Source organism: Serinus canaria, chromosome Z (assembly GCF_022539315.1).
Source record: "Serinus canaria isolate serCan28SL12 chromosome Z, serCan2020, whole genome shotgun sequence".
Classification (NCBI taxonomy): domain Eukaryota; kingdom Metazoa; phylum Chordata; class Aves; order Passeriformes; family Fringillidae; genus Serinus; species Serinus canaria.
In genome coordinates, this window is record NC_066343.1 from 65,840,236 (window position 1) to 65,856,734 (window position 16,499).

General features: G+C 42.8%; 1 protein-coding gene across 6 annotated transcripts in view; it reads left to right on the top strand.

The window, feature by feature from the left end:
• The window catches only part of PDZD2 (PDZ domain containing 2), a 185,541-nt gene that overhangs the window by 90,891 nt on the left and 78,151 nt on the right, over window positions 1-16,499 (top strand). The window contains exons 1-2 of one of the 6 annotated variants that reach the window (XM_050986637.1): window positions 15,155-15,286; window positions 15,397-15,472. The exons of 4 other annotated variants lie outside the window; for them this stretch is intronic. Coding sequence is in view for 1 of the 2 variants with exons in the window: in XM_050986636.1 (XP_050842593.1) it covers window positions 15,264-15,286 (23 nt within the window). In the remaining variant the exon portion in view is untranslated. Of the gene's footprint in view, window positions 1-15,154; window positions 15,287-15,396; window positions 15,473-16,499 lie in introns of those variants that run through there. One more of the 6 variants, XM_050986636.1, reaches the window with a different exon arrangement.

The window sequence follows — 16,499 nt, forward strand, 5'->3', positions numbered from 1 at the left end:
GGATGAAACTTGTGTTTCTGTGGGACCTGGGCTGGGCACACAGTGTGGATGCTGCTGCCAGCAAGAGTGGGGTGAAGGGGTCCCCTTCTCCCCCAGCTGCCAGCTGCTTGGCGGAAGAAGCAGAAGTCAAGGAGTGAGCTGAAGTGGAGCCTGAAATGTCCTCAAAGCACTGGAGAGGACTTTTGGCCTGGTTGTGGCTTTTTAGCTAAAGGGAGAGTGTCTTTTTTTGGCAAGGCAAAAGTCTCATGAAACAGGTCAGATCAATCCATCTGCTTTTTTGCTAGAAAAGCAAAATTCAAATGAGACTCGTTATCTGCAGAGTTTATATATTTAGGAGTTGCGTTAATTATCCTCATTAGCTTAGTTTCTTGAGAGAAATGCTCTTGATCTTACCCCTTGTGCCAGAAATACAATCTGGAATGAGTCTGTGAAAATAAATAACACATTGATATGGTTTATGCAATGACTTCTGAGTACTCTGCTTGGGCAGCATCTGTCATTGTGATCATTCCTGTCTCGCCTTGTTGGGACCCTTCAGATTATCTTTCCTGGACTTCAGCTGGTAGGAGCTACCATTTAGCAAATCAGTCCACGTGTTTAAGAGGTACTGCTCTCTGATAATACTCTGTGCAGCTTACACTTGTCAGACACTGGAATCTATTTGCTGAATTCTTTTCAGACAAGTCGTTTTTGGCACTTTTCAAAGTTTCTTTCCATGTGTCCTCACTGGCTGAATGCTAATTTATTCAGAAAGGCTCAGCTCCAAATGCACGAGACAGTATTTTCAGTGTTTCCTACTGTCTGGACAGCACTGCATTTGGAGAATTCATGCCTCCTCTCTCCTTTGTGTCCTTAATTTCTTTTGCTAAATGTGTGATGATGTGACACAGACACTTTATACACTTACATTAAATGGCATTGTATTGTGATGGGAAAATCAATCTCCACTCATAGCCTCTCCATTGGGAAACACCCGATAAGCTCATTGTATCTATACAATAAATTGACTTGAAGTGCCTTTGACAAATGACATCTCTGAATTTTCTAGTCTTTAGTGATTCCTCTAGCCTGGAGGATACAATGAATTAGCTGATCTAAGCTGAATTGTTCTAAATATCCTGATTATTTCTACTGTTTGAACCAATAGTGGAAACAGAGGAAAATTGTAAGGAGAAAGGGATAGAAATTATAGGGTATGCAAAAAGAGAGATTGTCAGGTCTGAAGGGCAGTTGTTTCCATTTAGTCTGACCTTGTATATAAAAAGTAGCTGTAGACCTTCTTGAGTGACGTTTGAAACATATAATCACTTAGTCCAAGCTTTGGGATGGGATTTTGCTCTCAGTTCCAAATTCCATAAGCAGCTCAGATATCCATCTGCATGACTCTCAACATCGCAGCACCCGATTATTCACGGTGGATTAATGAGATGCAGAAATTAAACCAAGGAAGTGCTTTTGATCTCCTTTTCAATCTAGGAAATAAGGCGCAGTGTCCCCTACTCCCCTTCCCCTGGGAACTGCTTAGTTTGAGTGAGAGTCTGCTCTGCCAGCACAGAGCTCCGTCCTGCCCTGGCACGGGGTGTGCTCCACAGTGACTTACTCACACGGCCTGGATTCAGGCTGTGTTTTCCAGGGCGTCTTTGCAGCGGCACGTGCTCAATGCCACTGCCCTCGTGGCTGGGTCAGGAAGCTCAGTGCTGATCCTCATGCCTGGACATGCTGCAGTGACTTGTGAACTGCGTGTTCTTAGACCTAATTCCCCGCAGGTCTGATCAGTGAGGTGATCTCTGGGTGTGCCAGCTAGTCATGTGCATATGCACAACAGGCACAGTGTGCAGATGAGCTCTTGTGGCTGCTCTTTAATTATAAAAAAATAGTTTAAAAGTGGTTAGAGGAGGCACACCTAGTTTTGTTGGGGTTGGGTCTCTGGGCAATTGCTGGGGCAATTGCTCATGGGCAATTGCATGGAAGGACCTTGTTAAAGCCTTAATCCAAATGTTTTCTCTTTCACGGTGTAGAATTTGCTTTTTTGTTTGATTTTATTTTTTTTATGAGAGGAAAGCTAGATGCATCCTATTAATTAGCTGTGGATGTTTCATTGCATCTGATCTGACTCATGCTTCTTCAACCCAAATTTCAGATCTTTGCTAAAGAGAAGATCTTATTTCTTGGGAATCAGGTCATTGAGATCAGTTAGGAAAGGAAGCAAAACAAGGCCTCTGAATTTAAGGAACTCTTCAGCGTTGCCTTGTTCTTAACTGGGCAGTGTTTTAGCAAGGCAGGGTGTTACTAAATCTTTCTCTTGAGTTTGGAAATCTGTGTGAGATGCTACTAGTCAACCAGGTTTGAGTTTGAAGAAAAACAGGCAATTAAGTGGGGAGGCATCAGTTTCCCCTGCCTACCACAAAGAGCCGGCTGATGTCCCAGTAAATTACAGCTGTCGGGAGGGGGTGATTCATCTCTGCAAGCAGCACAAGAAGTGGGAGAGCAGTTGTTTGGTGAAAGCAGTGTTCAGGCCTCTTAGCACACTTACTATTTTCCTGTAGAAACCTGGGGACGGATTAGCACATAGTTTTCTCCTGGAGCCTCCTGAGAACTCTTTCAGAGGGAAACAGGAATATCGTGTTTTTCCTCCCTTTCCCTTGATCACGGCCATGCTTTCTCACTCTGCCCTTGTGCTGATTCTTCTCTTGGCATGGGTGGATGGTCAAACAGGTCAAGGGACTAGAGCTGTTGAAAACAATTTTTATTTGTGCTACACTCCCAGGTTGGTTTTTCATACATCAGCCCAGACTGGAAGTGAACTTGAGACATCATCTGGTCAAACATTTCATGGGAACAGGAGACTGGATGGGCTTTTCTATCTAGCATTCTGCGTGCTTACATCCTGGAAACTTCCAGCAATATGGACTCTCCCACATTCCTGGGATTTTTTTTTTATTTTTTTATTTTTTAAATTGCATCATATCCCTGGTTTGCTGATAGAGCAGCTGCATGGCCATGGCACGTGGATGGGAGTGCAAAAGCATACAGGCACATCACCATGGTGGCACTGAGTCTGCTTGTCCTAATCTTGTTTGTGCTCTCAGCTCTGCTGTGGGTTTGCTGAGGGGCCTCAGGCAGTCAATGTAATCCATCACAGGTTTCTCTATGACAAGGCTAATGCTAGTGACCTGTGTGGAGCAGAGGGATGCATCCAGCTTTTGGTAATCCAGTTTAGCATGTGGACTAATAAGGGCTGAGAGCCAAGCCCAGTTTGTTGGTGAAATACTTGTTTGTTTCTTATCTCCTCATGTTTCTGGGGCCATGGGCGAGCCCACATCTGTGTGGGACATACATTCACATTACATCCCAGTGCAGGGACTGATGAAAGCTGAAACAGCTTGGGCTATCAGTTATGTCCCTACAGGGGACCCAGGACCTGGGATTGTGTGATGAGAAGGACATCATGGAAACCCTACCTCACTGTGAAAGTAAGTGTGGCTGCTGTGAAAATAGACACAACAAACTGGATTCCACTTGAGAGGAAAGTGCTCTTATTCACTGCTGAGTGATGAGCAAAGTGACTTTTGGACTGTGAATATCATGATGTGATTTATTAGTAATCACTTCCATAGTGGTTTTCATCTATAGATGTAAAGTGGCAATTAGAATGAAGGCACAAAAATATTTTTTTTAGTTTACTGAGGCACAAAACTCTCAAATGACCTGCTGCAGGGCATTTCATGAGTCAGGGGGTTGGGCATGATGTCTGCTTTGGGGAGGGTAGTTTTCCTATGATTGGTGTGTGTCTACTGATGTGATTTGATTAATAATTGTGAATGTGACTTGAAATTTTATGGAGTTGTTTGCTGATGGTGGGTCGGAGCATTGCCAGGACTTGCTGACAGTAGAGGCTAATTCATGCTAATCTGTAGTCTTGGTATGGTTTAATCCAATTTATCTTGAGTAACATATTTCTCTTTTTAAATCCTAGTGCTCCTTTCTATTGCTTTAGTTAACAAATAGATACCTGCATGTTTTAATGGGAAATACAAAAAACCCTTCAAGCCTTGAGAGCTCTGTAGGTGTCCTAGCTGCTCTTAGTTTGCCGCTTTCTTGAAGTTAGAGCTGGTTTTCCTCCCTCTCCAATTAAGTCAGATAATTAAATCTCCCTTTTTTAGTCATAGCCAACATTTTTAATCCTGTAGTTCAGCCTGCCAGAGTAAGTCCTCTACATTTCTCAACACAGCAGATCCCTAGTAAACATGGCATTAAATCCAATCCCATGCTGCTTCTCTCTGTTCGTCTGTCTTTTCTTGACCTGTGCTTTTATGCTGTGTGTTTCCTGTGCTAATGGTTATTTTATTTAAATGCCAGATGCACTGTGATTATACTTTTAGCTGAAAGTATAGGGAGGGTTTTTTTAAGTGTTAGATTTAGTTACATGTACCTGATATTTAGAGTACAAGCACAAAGATGTTTTGACTAAAGCTGCCTAGACCCCATTTGACAATCAAATAAAAAGCTGGAAGTTTCAACATGTCTTCAGCAATACTAATTGCTTCCCCGCTTCTGTATTCATTGCATGTCCTATGTTTGATGGTGAAAGCTTTTAAATCAGCCATTGCATCTTACCTGAAGGGTGCTTTGCAGTTGCTGAGTGTAGGTAGTGAATGATATGACAGGGAGCTGGGTTAAAAAACTTGAAGTCTTGTGGGGTTTTATACGTGATGCTTGATGACTTCTATGTACCAAACAAAATTTGAAGGCATACAAAATAATGCTTCACTTCATGGATAAAGAAATACAGACATCTCTTTCCATTTGGATGCTGTTCTTGTTCAGGATTTCTGAACTGTTTCCTTTTTCCATACCTTCTCCTCATGGAAAGAACTAGATTCAAATAGTCGTTACTGCTTTTGGAACTAGACTCAAATAGTTTTTTACCAGTTTCATTTTCAATTAAATTTGAATTTGCTATGTAAAAGATAGGAAGATGTACTCAAGAGCTTACTTAAATGGTGCTGTGCAAGAAAACCCAGTGTAATATTTGGATTGCTTTATGACACTTGAAAATGAAGACTTGGGTTCTGTGGCTGCAGGAACTTGGCCTTTTGCATACAGTGGTTGGCAATTTTATGCTTATTTTATAGGACTTGGGACTAGATTTACTTTCTTGCTAAGCTGTGGCCTGAGGCAGCAGAATAAGTGATGCTGTGGGCAAGGCCATACACTTGTGGCTGGAGTGTACAAAGCCAGCTTGGACGCTTTAGCCTGCACACAAGTGCATCCAAGATGTCTCTATTATGATGTTCCCAGCTCCTGTTTGTGTCATCAGGGTGCCTTTTTGACAAAAGGCTGTGATGTACAGGGTTTGTGTATGTTTATTACATCTCATTGATAACTGTCTGTTCTGAAGACTGATTATGAATTAGTAAAGAAATTGTTGGGGAGGGGGTGTGTTTAGGGAGTGGTGCTGTTGCTGTCTGTTGTGATATCTGGAAGAGATCCAACAAGGCATGCAGCTGTCTGCCATATAGTTAGAATGAGGTCGGGTCAGTGGTGCAGAGTGAGACTTCCTTCTTGTCTAGGAAAGGAAAAAAATTAGAGTTGAGAACAAGGAGAGAAATAAAAATAAGAAAGCAAGAGATTTCCCCATTTTCTGGGGAATTGTTCCAAATGGGCAGTACTGTGAAAGTAAGAGTTGGCTTCTATGTTATGAGAATTGGGAGAGAGCTTTCAAACAACTGCCTTGGTATCTCATGCTCTTCCTTTCCAGAATTTTACTTTTTTTTTCAAAGGAATGTTTTCTTTTCCCTCTTTGCTTAATTACTGTTTTCTGTGAGGAAAACCTCAGTAAGAATCAGTAGCTCAATTAAAAAAAAAAAAAAAGGGAAGTCTTTGAAAAACTGTAACTTTAAAGGTATGGATGATGGGGATTAACTTTTGCTTCCTACCTAAAGTGATTACAGGGCTTTTGCAGGCTGGGTGTACAGCTTGGGGCTACCGTGATCCTCCAGTCAGGGGAAGCCCTGATGTCTGGTTATTCAAGGATGCTGGGAAGAACACACCTGGGAGAGCTTTGCCTGTGTATGTGCCGCTGCAGTTGTGCACCTCCACTGTGCCAGGTGCTTCTAGAAATGACACTGCACTGATGGGGGATTATTTGTGCTATAGAAGTGAAAATTTCTGGGCCTGGAATGTACCGTGAAGGAGGGAGTAGACAGGGAACTCCACAGGGGCTTTTTTCTGCCCTCTATTTTCTACAAGAGAAAAGCAGACCTGAAGCGTAGCTGCAACTAATGGGATCCTGAGCTGAACTTTGCAGCTTTCCCCTGTGATCGCGGCAGACTGACCAAAGCTCTGCTCTCGGAACTGGCTGATTTTAGGGTGTGTCATTGATTTGTTCTGGATGGTGGCAATTCTTCTGACTTCACTGCAGTTTTTAAAAAAAGGAGTGGTTTGTGTTTTTCATCCAAAACAAAGCAAATCCACAGCAAAATTGTGTTGACTGCATTGTCCCTGAAATACAAATAATAAATGCCCTGATTTTTGTTGAGGACAAAACCAATCCAGCTTTAGTTCAAGCACTGCTAACTTGCTATCTTTTTACTCCCCACAAAAAATTATTCAGTTCTGATTTCACAGAATTGGAGGTAAAATTTAGTTCTAATTTTAGAGCTAAAATTCTACCATTTTAGTTATACAGGCATTGTTCATATCATGCTGCAAAGAAAATGTAAGAACTTGAGTGTGCCTCTGTAGTTATTAAACGTTTGCCATTGGGGATAAAATTGGAAGGAGGAGGAAAAGCCAGGCTGAACCAGAGGGTGATCAAAAGTCCAAAAGGTCTCAGAAGCTAGTGTGCCTGGGAGAGTTTAAAAATGGGACACTGATGTCAAAGTCGTTTTGGTGCTTTAAAATGTGCCATCCTCTGAGTTCAAGGACCCTGGAGCCAAAATGAATGGCGTGGGTTGGGAGCAGTTTATAACTTCAAATTGTCACTTAATTTTCTTGTTGTTATTGTCATGCAATTAATGTCATGGCCATTGAGCTAAAAGATGAGGGGTTTTGATTGGATTTTTGGGTCTGTAATCGCTGCTGTGATGTGGCTGCCTGGAGGCAAGGACTTGCAAACTGATCTTTCCAATAGAAGGATTATAGCTGAGGAGGGAGTGCTGGGTTTAAAGAAAGAAAAGTTTAAAGCTGTCATATAGTGGTTTCCACTCAGATGAAAAAGAAGAGGATTATAAAGCTTTTGTAAAAAAATAAAAAAAAGTTAAAAAATAGCATTGTTAAAGGACTCACAATGGAAAAATCACTCTTAGGGGAAAAAAAACCAAACTCTTGGCACTTGCATTTTGAAAGCATTATTCCCCACAAGTAGAGGGTGAAGCGAGCTCCCAAAAGGCATGACAGGCAGCTCTCAGGGCTATGCATCTCCAAAATTCTGCTCCTGAGAGAATTTTTTTCATCCAAACTGGTGGCTGAGTTGCTGTTGTACAGGGCTCCTCTCACCTGTAGCCATCCTAATCTGAGTCTGTGACAGAGGACTTCAAATATTTTGTTGGTTATCTTTCCTGTCACTGCATTTGGGACCCTCACGTTTTGTGTAAAAAGATCTCTCCTTCTATCCTTATTGAGGCTTGAAGGTATTTTTTGCAGATAGAGGATAGGTCAGGCTGCTTCTGGGATGTTGCTGGGCATGGGGTCTCATGCCGGGGGTGGAGAAGGGAGAAAATGAGAGGGAGAATATGGAAACACAGATCCATTTGATGAATGAGGGGAAATACCTTCCTTCTTTTCATTTCCCTTGGTGCTGCCTTAAGCCATTACGTCAGGAAAGGATTCAAATGTTCATTTCAGACCCTTGATGTGCTGTCAATTTAGCCCAAGTACGCAGGCCACTCAGATACCTGAGATGTGTAAATCCAGATTTATTTCCTTGCTCTTTTTGTGTGATTTACCCAGGATTGTTTGTATTATTTACCTGACTTTCTAAAGATCAGTGGTATTGCAGCATCTAAAGATTTTTCACCATTGTGCTCCATTGGGTCTCTGAGTAGCCTGTGTTTGACTTGGATCAAAGCATGAAGCAATGTCACAGACTTCAATATTCCCTGGTAAGGGCCCATGTATTTAGTCATGGCAAGTGTAAAACATTTCCATTTTGTGATTAAATTTCTTTTCTGTTCATGGTATTATTTTAAAATACCACCTTCATGATAACAGCTTCTTTCCAGAGCATGTCTGCATCAACTGGAAGGGTAATGGCTATACTATTAATTGTTACAGAAAGAAATTTTTTTTTTCACTTATTAGCAGAAATGAGTTAAATGAAGTAAAGCTGGGTCACACTACTGCACAGCATGTGCAAGGCCATGCTATAAGCCTTGGCTAAAACACACATATCCACATTTGGTTTTAAGATGCAAAACTAGAAGTTGAATGCCTTTCTAATTGCCAATGCTAATTGAATTACTGTAGCATTGTGAAAATCTGTGGAACGAGGACATGGGAAGAAAGCAGCTTGGCTTGAGGACCTAAGCTGACTGGCATCGCTGCGGGTTGGTGTTTCTGGAGAGGCTGGAGTTGCCAAAAGTTTGCAGACACTGTGCTAAACATGGCTAAGGGACCAGGTTAGCATGGGAGTCCTGCCTGGCTGACAGCCACAGGGATAGCCACAGCCACCAGAATGCTTCTTGAGCTAATGTGGGCCAGGTAATGGAGAAGGCTGCTAAAATCCTTGAGGCTACAGCAGCAGTCAGGTCCATCCCTGCCTTCCTAATGATGGCAAGGAAGCAGAAACATTGACCCAAGCAAACTGAACCCTCAGTTTGCTTCACACCAGGGATCACTGCTGTACAGCTGGCTGTGGTTCTCTCTCTTTGTATTTGGCTTTTAAAATTCAAACGCTTTGGCCAGGAACATTATACCACAAGTCTGTGTCTCAGGGGACATCAGTCTGTAGAGACACTTGGCAGGACTACAGAATATCTGGATGTGGAGTAACTTGCTTTTTCATTTTGTAAACCCTTATGTAAACACATTGTTTGGATCACTGGGAGTTGATTGTTTAACTTTTCTCTCTACAGTTTGAAAAGTAACAACAACCAAAAAAAAAAAAAAGCCCAAAAGGAAAAAGAAACAAAACAGTACTTATTTTCCTGGTGTGCCCATGTAACACTTTCCAAATGTAAAAGCCTCTTAGGATATGGAAAAGCAGCAACACTATTTATACTGCCTTTATGAAAAGACTGATCAAAGGAGCAGAACTGTGCTTGGCTTTATTTAGCGTTGATGACTGCATTAAGGTCAGGGTGCTTATTATTTTATTGAATTCAAAAGTTGTGGGCTCTGCAAAGCATAAAGCCGGCTGAGGCTCTGGTGTGTGCTCGATTTATATCGTATTATGTGCTGCGCTATCACAACATGTTTTGTGCTCTGATGGCTGCATTTCTTTGACTTGTCAGTCATTTGGAGAGTGTGCCTTGTGTTTGGGGCTTGTCTGTCTCACTCTCTCCCTCTCTCTCTTTTTTAAAAATTTTTTTTCTCTTAAATCTTGCTGAAGGGTGTTGAAAATTAGGAAGGTTTGACCTTGCTGGGAGCACATGAGTTTTCCTCCATGGAAGAGAGCTAATCGCATCTGTGTTCAGCTGATCAGCCAATACTCTCAATGCACAGGTGCAGAGGGGTTAAAAAGCATTCATGTGCCCTGACTCATCCTGCCCAGCTGCTGTGGTCAAGCAGCTTTCTTGGCTGCTAGCAAGGCTCTGAAGAGATCTGTGGAGTAAAAATAGGCATACAGAAAAGCCTGAAGACATGAGATGAGGGCAGTTTCTGCTGATTTTCCATACAGACATGATACCTGGTACCAAAATGTCCTCATGTGTTGTAGAGATGTGGGACAGAGTGGGGTTAGTGCCCTTCTTCCTGGGGTTAAGGAAGAGTGCTCAGATAGATAATTATAAGAGTTAATATTAAAATGGTGGTGTGCCAACTGACTGCACGGCTGATTAAAGCTTTAAGAGGTGGATCAGATTAGGTCCCAGACCAGAAATCTCACTAAAAAGCTTTGCATAGCTTTTTATGGGAGCTCTTCTTCTCTTCTTCTGCATACAGGGTAGTGACACAGCTTTTGTTCTGTCCTGCGGACAGTGGCTGTGAGCGGGCAACATGGTCTAGCTCTGAATATTGCTGGCGTGGGACAGCGGCCTTTTGACATGGCATAGTTCAGCATTTTATTGTTGAGATTTCTCCTTTTGTAACTGCTGGTCACATTGGTGGTGAAAGCAGTGCAGCATTTAATGCAGACAAAAGCAATTCTTATGTGCTAGGCAAGTTTGAAATAGTTTGGTTTTCCCACAATCTCTGGACTTCAGAGGTTGGCTGTGATTAGTGGCCCCGTACTCCTCCTCCAGTAGCCCCATTTCTCACTTTATGTATCAGTTACTGTTTTTATTACCTTCATTTAGTTACTGGGGGGGGGGGGGGGTCTGTCTCCTTTTTTTGCTTTCCTTTAATTGCCTTTTCCCTAGTTGTAGTTTGACCTTACCACCTGCTTGCCAGTAAAGATGATGTGTGACCCTGAAAATGGAAGGTGAATCATTCTTTCCTAGTCTGCACTTGTACCACAAGCACATTGAGGCAGCAATGGCCGTGGTGGGTCTTGTGCCTGCAGTCCTTGTTGGCTCCCTGGCAGCTCTCCTGCTGTTGCATTTGGTGAGGGCAGAGCCCAGCTGACCCACAGCCTACCTACGTTAGCCCTGGTCAGATGAGCTGGAGGTGCTAAAGAGCTTCTCATTTTCCAAACGCTGAAGACTTTGGTCCGACTAAAACTGGCAGTTACTCCAGTAACAGCAACTTCAAATAGCATGTGGGATCTGGGAGTTCTCCCCTTGATCACTTGGAAGGAGGGATGGTAGTCAGGACCCTGGCAGAGCTGCAGATGGCCCTAAGTTTTTTCTGTCACATCTTTGCCTCTGTGCATCTCTGCACGTGTTTGAGACCAGAGCTGTGCACGGGGCTATACTCACACCTTGCCTGCCCTCCTGTGAGAAGACCCACAGCTCCCAGCTCCTGGGTGCTGGGAGCTGTGGGTCTGCTCCTCTCATGAACAGAAGATGGAGCTGAGTTGCAGGGATGCAGGTTGTGTGTGGTCCTGGATGCTGCAGGGTGGAGCACATACAAAAGATGGGCTTGCTCTCAGTGTCTGTAGGGGGGAGATTCACAGCAAGTGCCTGTAGAGCTCTGGTCTTGCAGCTTGCACAGCTTTGGTGTTAGAGATTAATGCACTGTTGATGCTGTGAGGTCGTGATTTGATTTAATTTATTTCATATTGAACTCATTAACTGCTCTCTGTCATGCATATTTTTGACCAGCAGTGAGCAAACTGTGATGTGGGTGCCAAGGATGTGTTAGCAGACATTAAATAGTGTGTAAAAGGGTATGATGGGATGGGTGGGGAGATGCTTGCCAGCTCCTGACTTCCACTAAGTTTCCACTGCAGGCTTCACTGCTCATCTGGGGATGAAATGCAGGATCTGGCACTTGAGTCTGAAGGGAGGCTTGACCCATCTTGGAGGTATCATTATATAAAGCAAGTGTTCGGCTCTGTTATCATTTCCTCAGGTTAAGAAGCTCAGTTTTGAATTCTTTGTGATAGGATCTGTAAAGGTACAAAAGAAATTAATAAACTGAGTAAATCAATAGGTCAGTAAATCTAATAGGGATTTAAGGTCTGCCCTCCCTTCACTGAATTTGAGTCATGATGATTATATATGAGTTTAAGCTGCCAAATTTGGACTTGAATCCAGACTGCTACTTCAGGCCTTATGTCCTGGTTTTTAGCTTCTGGTCCAGATCCAATACATTAGGAATAATATATGTATATTGGCAAGTGCAAGTAGACCTTAAAATACGGAAGATATTGGTGTGCCCTGTTCACAGCTCTGTTTCATATATATGCATCAAGGCCTTGATTTTCAGATAAAACTGAATAAACTGGAGGAAGTGACAGGCTTTTATGTACAGCAAATGGCTTTTGTGACCCATTTTGGAGAGAGCTGGAAGTTTTACACTGGCAGCTGCTGGGCAATACTGGCCTCCTCTACAAAGAGCTGACTTAGGAAGGTATAGAAGGAAGATAAGTGGAATGTATTAAGTAAGTTGAAAAATTAAAGTGAAATGACACAAAATATATAAGTAAGTTTGGTGTGATAGCTCATAGTACTTCAACTGTTAAGTCAGATGACTGTTGCTTTGCTGAAGGCAAGTCTCTCTAGGTGGTAAATTGTCCTCAGTCCCTCAAAGGTTTAGATCTTTTCTTATGAAAGCAATCCTTCTTGCAAACTGAATTTTGCCTGTGGCAACTTCTCTAAGGAATCAACTTCAAGCCTGGTCCAAAGCTAATTAAATCCAAGAGTATTGATCAAATAGTTGGCCTTCTGCTTTGGCTTTGTGTTCTCCTGGCTTGAGCAAGGAGCTGCCTTGAAACCCTGACATCCACTGATGTATTTAGAGCTAGGGAGGGAAAGAAGAACTTGTGCTTTTCTTCCCTTGCAGAAAAAAGTGGAAATGCTGTGGGAGATTGAGGAGAAAAACATTTGGAGAGGAGGGCTAACCTCTAAACTGGGAGGTAGGCTGGGATTTTCAGGGGCCAGGGGCATGTGGAGAGCTGACACCATCTTCCTCTGCTGTTAGCCAGCACATTTCCATAGAATCCCTGCCAAAAACTTCCCCAAAGGGAGGGACTTTAGTCATAGCCACTACAACAAGGGCTTTGTGAGTACAGTACTGCCCCTTGTCCCCTCTTGCTTTCTGTGTCACAGGCAGCTTAGGCCAGCTCTGGTTTTGGGAACATGTAGTGTCTTATGTGAAAAATGCAGTTACAGCTGTGGCTGGGCGATTCTGCCTGGTCAAATGAAACAGGAGTTTGCAAACAGCATGATGAGAAGACAGAACTAGTACTGGGTCAGTGCCTTCAAGGTAGTCAAGAGCTTTCTGTTTACCTGCATGGAATATGTGTGTTTTATGTATGTACAAGAAAAGTGAAAAATACAGTAGAAAATACGTCAGATTTAATCAGACTTTTGGAGTTTGATAATCATTTTGGTAACTGTAATGGTTAGAATAACCATTTTGTTCTATTTTTAAATATCCTATGACTTTAATAATATCTATATCATTGTCCTGCATTTAATGCCAAGTTTTACGTCCTGTAGTATTTTAGATTTAACATGTATTGTGTTAATCATCCAGACCCTAGACTTTGAGCTGGTACCAGAGCTGCTGGTAACCAAATAAATTGCCTAGCACACTGCAGAATTTTGTGTGGGTATGTATTTCCATATTTGATCAGTCTGAGAACACATATCCTAGACAAAGAAAAATTGTTCATGGGAGAGCAACTGCCACAATATTTCAGAGTAAAGGCTGAAGCAGCCTAATTTTAAGATTTTGCATATAACAGATTAAGCTGTTAATAGCATCTTGGCATCAAGATAGCACCAGAGAAAAAGGAGATAATCAACAGGTGCTCATTCTTTGGTTTTGGTATTTTCCTGTTTTTGTTTTTAATACCTCATTCCTTATGCATATTGGGGGTGGTGCCATTATTGTCATGGAAACGGGGCATAATGGCGATTAAAATGGATGTGGGTCTTTTGTTTCTGGGACCATGTGGTTGCTGAAGTGTCTCTTCTTGTGCTCAGTGGCAATTTGCTGACATTATCTGATGTATGTGACTTCCAGGAGCACAGCCAGTGGAGATCACGTGTTTTGTTGCTTCTCATCTGAGTAAACACCAACAAATGGGACCCACAAATCGCCTTTATTATTGAACACAAGGGCCTTGGGGAAGTGGTGGTGGTGTTGGATATTTCTGTCTTCAAAGAAGCTGGTGTTACACCGAATTGCTGGTAGGGAGGAGGTGGACCCAAAACCTCCTTGCTGCAGAAGGTTGGTATTAAGTGAGAAGAATGTGGAAACTGGAAGTCCTGGGGCATTTGTTGGTGTGCTGGGTGTCAGGGCTAAGGGCTACTGTCCTGGCTGGCAGGAAGGAGAGTGTCGTGGCTCCCAGTGAACGGAGATGTGTCTCTAAAACAAGACACTGTGCTCTTCTTGGCGAAGCTTTTCAAAAGGCAGGAGTGGCTCTGAGCCATTTCTGTGCTCCCGGAAAGAAATCCTGGTCGTGCAGGGCAGGTGGCAAAATGCCAACTGACTTTTAGGGAGGGTAAGGGTTTGTCAGGGCTTTACTGCTCAAGATGGGGGTGAATGAGGACAGAGTGCAGCCTTAGGGCTGCTGTAGTTTTGCAGTGGCCAAGGAGGATTGAAAATACCACTGTATTGAAGTGCCTATAGCACTTCACTTACTTGGCATGGACATGTACAGTCTCTGCTTTGCATGTGGGCTGTCTTAATGCCCTTCTGTATTGCTAGAAGAGCAGAAATGTCCTGCTACAAGGATGTGATCCAGCCCCCTGCTTGTCCAACAAAGAAATTCTTGTTGCTAAACAAAAGGCTTTCCTAAGAAATATATAGATGCCCAGAGTTTGAATTTATGCTTTTCTCTCTGGGATGAATCATTGCACTGGTTTTTAATAGAGCCCCTCTGGATTTATGTGGCTGCTGCTCAGATTAAACTCTGATCCGGTGTGTGAAATAAGATTCAGTAGTTGTTGTGCTCTGTTGCTGTCCTGACACTTGCAGAGAATTGCTGGTTAAAGTCTGCTTCTGGCTTTTTCTGTGCAGATAGCAGTTACTAAACACATTATGGAGCATCCTCCTTTCAGGTGGCACTGGCTGTCTGCACGTGTATGCTCCTTGATGTTTTTTTAAGCAAACATACAATACCTGCTGGCTTGTTGGTTGTATTTTGTTTAATTGAATTCAGTCTTATGTGAGAACATGCTGACAAGTCCAATCAATACAGTCAGTGAAAGTGTAGGAAGAGGAGGGGAAGGAAATCAGCTATATGACATGTTACAAACTAATAACGAAGTTGTTGTGATGATTTGTAATGGTAATTTTTACTTCCCCCTGTCAAAACTTGCTGCTTTTTTTCCCCTCCCCGTAGTTGCTGCCAGGTTCTGCCCTGAAATTCAGAATTACGATTTGTCACACCTTGGGAGCAAGCAGTGTCGATTCCCTTGGGGAGGGGAAGTGAGCTGGAAGAGCTGGCGGCAGAGCTGGGTGCTTTGGGTGGGGCAGTGAGTGGAGGAGGAGCAGGAGAGGACGGGGGATTGGGGCTGTAGGGAGTGCCGGTGGTGCTGAGCCCTCGGATGCATCCCTGCTGGTCTCTGCTGTAAGTAAACCTGCATGTAAAGCAGATAAATGGAAGTCAGAAAAAAAGGGAAATTTCTTTTCCTATGATGCTGTTGCCTTTGACTTTTTTTTTTTTTTTTTTTTTTTAAGAAGCAGAGGCTTATCTGCCAAGTAAACCCACTCTTTAAGAAGCAGGGATGGGCAGAAACTCTTGGAATTAAAATCTGTGAGTCTTGCAGTCTGCTCCTCTGCCCTTTGCATATCTTGTGGGGGTTTGTAAACTTTGTTTTGCTTGACAGCCTGTCTGCATCTATGAGGGAGGGTTTGCCTCTGGCTAGTGTGCTCTTTGCATTAAATTAAGCAATCCCCACTTCTCTGTCCTGCAAAAGTTGAACTGGAACAGCTGTACAGCTCATCTGTAGTACAGCAACTATTTTTTTTTACCCTCCCTCTTTACTTTTTTTACTGCAGTTTTTGTTTTCTATGTCTTCTCTTGTGTGTCTTCCATCCCCTTGTGCTGTTACTTTTGAATATTCAAACTCTTGATCTGCACATGGGCTAAAATCATTATTGCTTTGAACTTACAAATGAATTAAGTGAATTCCCACTTCCAGCACAGTAAAGGAAAATATTCAGTTTGAAATATAATTTGGAGCCTATAGGAAAATGCATCTGATGAAGTTTGTGCTAATTCTATAGCTTCAGTAGCAAAGCACCAGCTCTGTTATCATCAAGAGTATTGAGTGCAAGCTCTGTATTTTCATAGTAACTCAGTATGGCTAATTAGTTTGAAGGCTCTTTGAAGAAGCCGATGTATTGACTAAATAAGCTCTTATTTTTCAAAGCAACTAAAGGCATTCTTAATTTGCAGAGCAGATAGTTGTAAAACTGCCTTCAGTTTGCATACCAGGAGCCAGTTGAAGCTGAGTGTGCTCGGATTCAGGCTTGCTCCTGCGCCGTCTGCCAGGGTTGGTGTCAGTGTGCTCGAGGGAGGTTTCTGGGTCTTTGGCACAGTAGCACAGCATAAATGTGTGCCACTGGGCTGGATGTGCCCAGGAGGAGGATGTCATGTAATGACTGCCTCTGCATCATTGAAATCAGGGGCAGTATTACCAGTCTGTTCCCTGTTTGCAGGCAGGTTGGATCCAATAATGAAGAGCAGCTTTGAGTTTCTAACCAGATGACATGGCTAATCCTAAGGCATGTATAAAGCGGCCGTAGTTATTAGGAGATTTGTGGCTTTGAAAGTTCGG